The sequence below is a fragment of the Montipora foliosa genome, chromosome 3 (assembly GCF_036669935.1).
Source record: "Montipora foliosa isolate CH-2021 chromosome 3, ASM3666993v2, whole genome shotgun sequence".
NCBI lineage: Eukaryota > Metazoa > Cnidaria > Anthozoa > Scleractinia > Acroporidae > Montipora > Montipora foliosa.
This window is the reverse complement of record NC_090871.1, coordinates 60,378,875-60,388,874: the sequence shown is the minus strand read 5'-3', so window position 1 is coordinate 60,388,874 and position 10,000 is coordinate 60,378,875. Positions and strand designations below refer to the sequence as shown.

Here is a 10,000-nt window from a genome sequence, read left to right as displayed (position 1 = left end):
AAAGACGACACTGGAATCACGCTTTATTAAAAAAAAAAAATCACAAAAAAATGACTGAGGCAAGTGCCTCAGTTTGCCGCATGCTGGCTACGGGACTGAACTCTGCATACTCTGTAACCCCGTTACCTCTGTAACTCTGTAACCCCGTTACTTCTGTTACTCCTTTACCTCTGTAACCCCATTACCTCCGTAATACCATTACCTCTGTAACACCATTACCTCCGTAATATTTATACCATTACCTCTGTAACTCTGTAACCCCGTTACTTCTGTTACCTTTGTAACTTCTGTCACCCGTTACTTTTGTAACTCTGTTACCTCTGTTAACTCAGTGTTACCTCTATAACACCATTACCTCTGTAACACTGTTACCTCTGTAACACCATTACCTCTGTAACTCTATAACCCCGTTACTTCTGTTCCTCCTTTACCTCTGTAACCCCATTACCTCTGTAACACCATTTCCTCTGTAACCCCATTAGAGTTACAGAGGTAACGGAGTTCCAGAGGTAACAGGGTTACAGAGGTAACAGAGTCACAGAGTTACAAAGGTAACAGCATTACAGACTGAGGTAACGGGGCAACAAAGTAAAGAAGTTACAAAGGTAACAGAGTTACAAAGTAAGAGGGTTACAAATGTGACAGAGTTACAAAAGTAGCGGGGTTACACAGGTAACGGGGTTACAGATGTAACAGAGTTGCAGAGGTTACAAAAGTGACAGGGTCAGGTAAAAGAGTTACAAAGTAAGAGGGTTACAAAGGAAACGGAGTTACAAAAGTAACGCGTTACAGAGGTAACAGGGTCACAGAGTTACAAAGGTAGCAGAGTCATAGAGGTAACAGGGTTACAGAAGTTTCGTAGTTAGCTGAGTTTCAAGTTGACAATTGTACCAAAGAACTGAAAATAAGGCGCTCGGGACGTTTTGTGCGGGCTTACACCATGTACTGGCAGTGGGAGGACAAACGAAGGGTATTATGGTATTTTTGAATCCGCAAAGTACTGAGTACTAGTTTCATCAAGATGGCGCCCTAAAAATGATTCCTGTACTCTTTGTTAGCTTGAGAAGGCGAATGTTCTACTGGAAATATCGGTTTCAGAGGCTGGACCAGTTATGGAAAATCATCATCTTTGGATTGTTGGCGCTTTTTGTGTGGATTTGGGGTGGGTGTGTGGATGAAATACATTAAGCTTATCAAGAAGATAATTCAGTTGTTTATTTCCATGTAAATACTGCCAGTGACAGGTCTCTGAAGAACGCCCGAAAAGTTTCGGGCGTTAAGTTCCTTTAATTCTTGGTAATTGCGTTTATTGACCTAAATATTTCCAAGCAAGATGGCTCAGGAAAAACCTGGGTTGCCTTTGTAATTTTTGCAGTTTGGTGTTCCATTCATCATCAAGTGGATTCCAATGGACGAACCCACCTTTTCAAAGCCCTTTTTTGGCTGTGATAGGCTGATTTTAATCCACCTAGTTTCTAACTGTCACAGAGCTCTCAAGTCTTAAAGTTACCAAGTCTGAGATGCTTGCTGGAGGCGCGAAACAATTCTAGGGGGCTTCCGGGGGCATGCTTTCCCGGTATCTTTTTTAAATTTGCACTTCTCAGATCGCTGCAAATTCACCGCTGAGTCCACCATTTAGTTATTATGGTCAACCATAGCTAACATATCGGCCTATAATTCATATATTAACGGGTGAAAGTCCTGAAGAAACAAGAAAATTGGTCGCACACGAGCAGATGGAACACTGCCTGAAGTTCAGTGCAAGTGAAAGAACGAATTCGCAATTCATGAGTACGTCTGAAAGTTTAACAGGTAGAAGTCACCTTTGAGAAAAGTGCCAATGCATGTGAAATAGTCGTATCAGCGTGAGAGCGCGAGATTGCATCGAAATGCGTGAGACTCGCGCTCAGTGTGTGAGACTTGAGAGCTCTACTGTCACTACAAACATGATTGGAAGCAGTAAAAGCTAAAATGTCAGTTAAAAGTTGGACTTCAGAGTCCACATATTTATGAAAGGTACAGTAACTGCTGCAGTTACAACTACCTTTAGTTTGAATATTGTTCTCATGTTGTGTTTGCAGTTTGGAATGCATCCAAATCTGAGAGTGCCACTCCTTACGTTATCCCCAACTCTGTGCAGCAACATGTCGTAAACTATTGCAATTTTCCAATGCGCACGGCTGGCTCTGAAGGATCGTTAAGTGTGGAAGAACTGTTAAATCAAAGACGTTTTCAGTTAGAAATGGTTCAAATGGTGATTCGGCACGGTGACAGATCCCAAGCGATTCATATACCTAACATGGATACTAGAAAGTACGACTTTGATTGCACTTTTGACACCACAGATCCTGAACGTAAGCAACTGTTTGACAATTTCAGACAGGTGGCCAGTCATTTTAAATTGCGTGATCTTGCAAGTGGTAGGAAAATTATCAATTCACTAGTCCCATTGGGAAAAAGATGTGAGATTGGACAGTTATCACAGAAAGGTTTCTTACAGCATTTTGAACTGGGCAAACACATGCGGACAACTTACATTGGTTTGATTGGCAACAAGATTGTTCCTGCTAATCTCCATGTACGATCGACTGCCAGATCACGGTGTATTCAGAGTGGAGCTGCATTTTTGTTTGGTCTTCTGACAAAGGACACAATCACGAGTGGTAAGAAAATAACATTAACAGTAACAAGAGAATTTTAAGTGGTAATAATAATGATAGTAATGATTAAACTCATCACAGACAAATGAGCTTGGAAACTGGTGCCTTAAGTATAGCAAGGTGCCAACTTCAGTATGGGAACCACCTCCCAAAGCAGCCACAAACTGGCACCATCATAATGAAAGGATTCAGTGGAAACCAATTACCAATTACCAGACCACGTACATGTACTTACCAAAGGACCAGCATACCTAGAGGGAAAGAGGGGAGGGTGCAAGAATCTGCAAAGATTCGCTTGAAAAGGTAGAAATAGATGATCTGCAAAGATCAGCTGAATGAATGGCAAGTGAAAGCGAGAAGCCACAAAACAAGCCCCTTTGGAACCCCTGAATGCCACCTCACAGATCATGTAAGCAAAACCTCTCGAAGCAGAGGAGAGAGCCAACAAACTCAACGCATATATACAGGCTTTTAATAAAACTGCCTTCCAAATCCTTTTTTCGGGGGGGAGTCCTAACATTTAAGGGCTGTTGTTGTGGAAAACAGTGTCAACAAAGGGCAAATCCACAGCAGAAACAAATATATCTAGTTAAAGCTTTCCTCCAGGAAGGAACACGATTTTTAAAAGTGGTGGTCCAAGTGAGACATTAGGGAGCTTAAGCATGCGACATTTTTGAGATGCAGACAGCAACCTGAAGTGAGCTGTTTTTCCATTTAACTTGTCTTCACGCAACCACATTTATGTTGCTACTGGTATCTTCTCTCCGTTAGAGTTGATCAGTTTAAAAATCTGGGAGACACTACTGTCCTGGCATGCCAAATGTTCACTTCCGGTTGCTGTTCGTGTCTCAAAAACCTTGTGTGCTTAAGCTCCCTTTTGTTTAAGTAACCTACCCTTAGGGTTGCTGTTTTTGCTGTCAAGACTGGATGGAAAGTGTGGGCCAGTATTCACATGGTCATTTATCATTTAGTCACCAAGTGAAGTCCATTGTAATAGTTTGAGAAAACTAAGGTGGTGTTTACAACAGACCGTGACGAACTCAGACCGATATAAATTTTTGCAGCCGTTTACATGAAACCCGGGGCGAAATGCTTTGTGCCTGATTTTGGGACGAAATGATATGTTTTGTCTAATAAATATTATAATTATATGGCTGACCCAAAAGCATGCAGGCTTGAAATTTCTCGACCTGGTCTGAGATTTGTTATCATTTACATGAGACTGGTATGAACTCAAAAATTTGGTTTATCAACAGAGTTGATAATGTAAATTGACCACCGTACAGAGATTCTAAAAGCTGACGTTTCGAGCGTTCCCCACCGACGCAGCACCACAGTTTCTTTAGAAACTACCCCTTCATTCATTGGTATGAACTCAGACTGGTACGAGGATTTCTCGAACAGGTCCAGCAACCAAGACGAAGTCAGACTGGTCTGAGTTCATTGTCAGGCTGTCTCATGTACTCGCGCGCATAAAAAGAAATGTATGCAGGCCGCTACTAACTCATGCCGGTCTGAGTTCGTCCCAGTCTCATGTAAGGCTACCCCCTAAGTTCTTTTTGTAGGTACCATTCTTACACATCATTGGCAGCTGTGCCAAGCCAACCGCCATATCCTGATTATTATTTTGTAATGAAACGTATCGGTACCAATCAGTCCACTCTTTGAGTGATATTTTCTCGAATGACAAGACACACAAGCCACTAGCTAAAATATGGTACCACTCCAAACATGTTCGGTTGGGTGGGTGGTAAAAAGCAAAGGTGGGTGCAACAAAAACAACTGCTCTGGGCCCCTAACACCTAACCTGATCCTAGATTTTGAGCCACAGACAGCAGCTGGAACTGAACATATCGCATGCCAGGACAGTAGTCTATCACAGATGTTGAAACTAATACTGTAGAATCCCGGTTATAAGCCCCCCGATTATAAGCCCACCTCTCTGCTAATAGAAATTTCCTCCCGTTTATACTCCTGTTATACCAGGTACCGTATACAGTTAACAATAATTAGGCGATACATTAGCCACATATTTATTATTATAAATCAATTACAGCAACGGTTCTTTAACAGGATTTCAATGAATCGTATTCCATCAAAGTCACAACTAAACTTGATCTCTGTTCCGCTTTCGGTTGCCAGTTTATTTGTTGCGGTTGTTCAAATCCCATAAAGAGATCGTTCTGCCTTACGTAGTTTTCCTCTCACATCAGCTTTCTTTTTGCTGTTCCCGTGAAATAAGAGCACGGTAACTCAATACCACCTCCCAGAACCCATGTTCCCTCCGGAGCCTCATTTTAATAAAACGGATTTTAGACGTTTTTTTCCTCCCTATTATAAGCCCCCCAGGTTATAAGCCCCCTCGATTATAGGCCCACCCAAAAACCCTTACAAAATTGTATAAGCCCAGGGCTTATAACCGGGATTCTACGGTAATTGTCTAGAGCTAATAGGGAAGCAATACAAAGGCCCTGTCCACATGTATCCTGAAATTTTTGTACCTGCAATTTTTTTTTCCGAATACGGCTTTTGTCCACATATATCCAGTGAATTTGGTAACCATATATGGAAATTTTCGAATATGCTGACGTAACACTAACAGTCTTTTCCAGGTGAGATAAATCAACATTGCGTATCAATGTTGGATTTTTGAAAGACTCTCATGTGCAACATTCAAATATGCACATGCTTAACAAGCGAAATCTTTGTCAATTTAAGCACTGGGCACTAGAATGTATCTGGATGCTTATGGGCAGTGAAAACCATTCAAAAACCATGCATAATAACGACTTTGTTTAACAAGGCAGAGCAGAGAACCAACAAACTCGACCCACATATTGGCCATTTTTATACTAGAGACGCATAATTCGTCTGGGATGAACTTGGGCAAGCATTTTTTCTGTGTCTGTTAAATTCGTCTAGTATAAAGATGGCCACAAGACGCATTATGCGTCTAGTGCCGGTCTTTATACTAGATGAATTTAACAGACGCAGAAAAAATGTTTGCCCAAGTTCGTCCAAGATGATTACACTAGACGGATAACATGAGATGCATAATTTGTCTGGTATAAAAACGGACGTTGATTCATTCATTGTTTTAGCCCATCGAATCTTACCAGATCCATCGGGACGGCAATCACTCAATATCGCCGGTTCATGGCATCTGTAAATATTTGGTCCTTCTAAATGTTTTGAGTCTTTGAAACCTGGTGAATTAGTGGAACTTTCTGGTAGAAACCACGCTTATCTAGCATGAATAGTAACTGTTTTCGGGCTTGATTGTCAGGGTAGCGAAATAGGTGACCGAGATATTTCCTTTGCACTGATTTTGTTTTTCGTTGTACCCAGGAATCGATCCTAGGCCATGTTGGTGGAAGGCGAGTGCTCTCACCACTGTGCCAGCCCTGCTCCCTGATTGGAATAATGTATGTGTGGTCGCGGATATTGTTGAGTCCGAAAGAAAAAAATTGCTGATACAAAAATTCCCGGATACGTGTGGAGGCAGCATGGTCGAGTGGTTAGGGCGTTGGGTTTGGATGCGGCTGCTCCGGGTTCAAATCCCGTTCTAACATCTGGTTAGGATTTGTTTCTGGTTGTCCCAGATTCAACTTTGCCACGCTTTGTAAATAGCCAACTGGTTGCCTCCTGCCAGTTGGGGTTCTTAATAATGTTTCTGTTAACTTTGAATTGTTTCTTTCACATCGTTAAAAGTGGGGTGCCTGTAAACTAGCTTGATAGCTAAGTGCACTTCCGCTATAAACAAAGCATTTACAATTTTACATTTTTTTACATGGGGCCTAAGCAATACAAAAGTGACTGTGTGAAGGCAAGTCAAAGGGGAAAACAGAGTAAATTCTGGTTGCTCTGCATGGCTCAAAAACATTGCGTGCTTAACCCATTGACACGTCAAATGCTCTAGGATGCCCTCAGTTGACAAGTAAAATTGTCTTGCTTTAGACAGTGTAAAATCCGTTAAGTTTAACCTCCAGGGGTGGTGGGTTAATAGAGGGGACATTTTTGACTGCTTAACCCATTGACATCTCAAACACCCGAGGGACGTCCCCAGTTGACGAGTAAAATTGTCTGTCTGGCATTATACAAAGTAAAAGCTGTTGAGCCTCACTCCCAGGGATCAATGGGTTATTAAAAGTAATTACTTTGGCGAATCAAAAAGCACACGCGAGCCATGATTGGTTTTGGTTTCACTTCTGATTGGTTGAAAAAGTGGTATGAGAACTCCACTTATGTCCAGGTTTGACCCTAATTAGATGCGCACCCAATTTTGACTTCCAACACGAAGTGTCCCTCTAGGTCTAATCAGGGAACTTTGAACCAGTCACTGAGTGAAGTAATGCAAAACCAAAGTACTTCTCTAATTACATTCAACACTCAATTGAAAACCGCTCTACTCTTACTTCATTTTAATAAATTATTCCACTTTATGTCAAGTAACAAAAATGAATCTTCACCTTTTATTTACCATCCCTCAGAAGGAATGACTATTAATGTCACCGCTGATACTTGGCTCCGAGAGGATGACAATGGCATTCCCTACAGTTGTCCCAAACTGATGAAGCACTGGGCTGAATATAAACAGAGAAGAGAGTATGTTGCCCAGGCTGCAGAGATGGAGCCATTTATGCAGAAGTATGCTCAGATACTGAGCACATCTCGCTCAGCACTGCCAACTGTAGTGTTGTAAGTCAATCAAAATTCTATTTTTCATACAAATGTGCCCATAAGTCATTGTAATTCTTCCTGCCTTGCCTGCGTATCAAGGGAATGTTATTTAGTCATTGCAGAGGAAAGTGCCTTTTAAATTACAATTTCATTGTTTTACCAATACAGAAAGTATCCTAAACATTCATAAAAGCTAACGTTAGGCCTAACGAAAAGTATTTAGGCCTAAGGTTACCTTTTATGAATGTTTAGGATACTTTCTGTATTGGGAAAACAATGACCTATGTTTTGTACCTGCTGTAACTAATGCCAACCTTAGCATTAGTTTTTTTTCCAGTCTGCTTGTAAACACACTTTACCTCTCATTTGCAGGTCTTTATTTCACCAGTGGGCGTAGGTTCCTTTGCGACATTTGTATTTCTTTAAGGAGGTTGTGGGGGGGATGATTTATTAGTTTTAAGCTTTCTGTATTTTGTCCTTAGTGGAATTATAAAATCACTCATTCAGTAATGAATAAATTAATTATTGATTGAAAAGTGTACGGATCCTACGCAAAACTTGGCTTCACCAATGACCTTCAAGAAAGGTGCAAGATAGGAAATGTTGGTGGTGGCAAACTTAAAGCACACTACATATACGTCCTGTGCTTTTTATCCTTCTCTTGGAAGGAACATCTCTTAAAGGGGTGAGTGAACCTTAGATGTTAACCCATTCACACATTAAGCGCACCCAGTGGGCAAATAAAATCATCTGGCGTTAGCCAGAGTAAAATCTCACTCTCACACGAGGAAGGGTTTAAGGGGACATAGTTTTTGAGTGGACCTATATGTTGTTAAACTGAAGGGGTTTCCTTTAAACATTGAAAAGGGCAAAGTACTAGGAAAAGATTACAAGACTACAGTAGTTGTGTTCCAAATATGTTCCTGAAGGAAGACTGCCTCGTAGATTTGAGGCACAATCATATGAAGCACACGCCCCCAACGAACACCTGCTCAACTTGTTCAAACAACATCTTTGTTCCTCCAGCTTGACTGATGCCATTTTAACGCGGTACTGCCACAAACATCCTCTCCCATGTGGCCGAGGTGGCTGTGTCTCCCAAGAAATGGCAGCCGAAGGTATAGACTTTGCAAGCTGGGCAATGTCAGAGAATTATACTGGGATAGCTGACCTGGCCACTCATCCCATGTTGATACAAATGGCAAAGAGGATGACCGACAAGGCGCGTCAAAAATCCATGCTCAAGTTTGTTCTCTATAGTGGTCATGATAGTACAGTGGTGCCGCTGATGCTCAATCTTGGCGTTCATGATCGCAAAAGATGGACCCCTTATGCTACACGAGTGGTGTTTGAACTGTGGAGAGATTACAGAGCGAAAGGCTTAGAAGCTACTTCTCTTGATCCATACTATTTTCGAGTTTTGGTCAATGGAAAAGTTGTAACTAGCAAGATGAAATTTTGTGGGGATGCTTTATTTAAGGGAGAACTTTGTCCTGTTACAGAACTGATTTCATGGCTTTCTTCTGGTAAAGGAATGGACGAGACATACAGATCACTTTGTTCTATGTGAAACCAAGATCAAGTGCATGCAGTGTTCCTAATGGTTTGCCAGTCATTACAGAAAAATTTTCGTGTGACAAACTTGAAAGCCTTTGCTCATTTTAAATTTTAGCCATGTAAAGGAATCTTTATTATTGTGTTGGAGATATCCCTCCACTTTATGGTTCAAATTATAATATAGGTTATTTATAATAGCAGGATCAAAAGCCTAGGAAAAGACTGGGAGTAACTGCGATAGATCTCTTTTCATGTCTAGAAGTGACAAATACCCAACACAGGAGCCTTGTTCTCAATGTTGTTTCAGAGACAAGCCAAAAGAATGTCTGTGATGGAGGAAATCAACTAACACCATAAAGCAGGCCAGGTTTCTTAAAACTTAACTTGCACTCTGTAATTTCAAGTTAGCTCACTTATAAACCAGGGCCAAGTTATTCAAAGCTTGATTACGGTAATCCTGGATTTCTGTAAACTTAATTTGCATTTTATTACTAATCGAAACAAGTTGCCACAAGCATTTTACTCTTCGATTTTGATCATCATCTCTACTCTTGTCGCGCCAGTAGGCACGTAAGGCCATTTTGAAGGAGACTTTTAAATCCTCCAGTATTAAATTACACTGTAAAGGCTTTATGGGTGAGCAAAATTCAACCCTTGGTTGGTATTAAATTGCGGATTTTGTTAATCATCTTTTGGATAACTGGGCCTTGACACACTGCAGTTCTTTTCACACAGTAGATCAATGCTATTAGCAGGGATTGTAATATAATCATACTTTATTCATGAATGGCTGTGATCAGTGACAGTGCGAACCTGAACTCAAGATCCTGTTCGCAGGTCACAGGCAATGCTCAGAAGTGCTATAAGGTAATCTCTGCTGACATCACTGTTTACATTTTTGTTTCATTAACAGGTGAGTTTGCTTGCAGAAGGTATCCTCCCATACATTCTTTATAAAATATAGAATTTTCAAAGCCAGTGCTCAGAGATTATCTGGTATGTCGAGCTCAAATTATCAGAGATAGCTCATTACACAGTACTTTATTTTTGGCTAATTGATTAGAAAACACTAGCCTTGTGCCAGAAGCATAAATTATGACCTT

General features: G+C 41.0%; 2 protein-coding genes across 3 annotated transcripts in view; one reads left to right on the top strand and one right to left on the bottom strand.

Moving 5' to 3' along the window:
• The first annotated feature begins 999 nt into the window (after positions 1 to 999).
• The window catches only part of LOC137997851 (2-phosphoxylose phosphatase 1-like), a 10,086-nt gene continuing 1,085 nt past the window's right edge, over positions 1,000 to 10,000 (top strand). The window contains exons 1-4 of one of the 2 annotated variants that reach the window (XM_068844145.1): positions 1,000 to 1,162; positions 2,082 to 2,663; positions 7,151 to 7,358; positions 8,367 to 10,000. The exon at positions 8,367 to 10,000 is cut by the window's right edge and continues 1,085 nt beyond it. In XM_068844145.1, the coding sequence (XP_068700246.1) occupies positions 1,036 to 1,162; positions 2,082 to 2,663; positions 7,151 to 7,358; positions 8,367 to 8,910 (1,461 nt within the window). In that variant the 5' untranslated portion in view covers positions 1,000 to 1,035 and the 3' untranslated portion in view covers positions 8,911 to 10,000. The remainder of the gene's footprint in view (positions 1,163 to 2,081; positions 2,664 to 7,150; positions 7,359 to 8,366) is intronic. The other variant, XM_068844146.1, reaches the window with a different exon arrangement.
• The window catches only part of LOC137997850 (msx2-interacting protein-like), a 23,165-nt gene continuing 22,979 nt past the window's right edge, over positions 9,815 to 10,000 (bottom strand). The window contains exon 12 of the mRNA XM_068844144.1: positions 9,815 to 10,000. This exon is cut by the window's right edge and continues 1,588 nt beyond it. The gene's annotated coding sequence lies outside the window, so the exon portion shown is untranslated.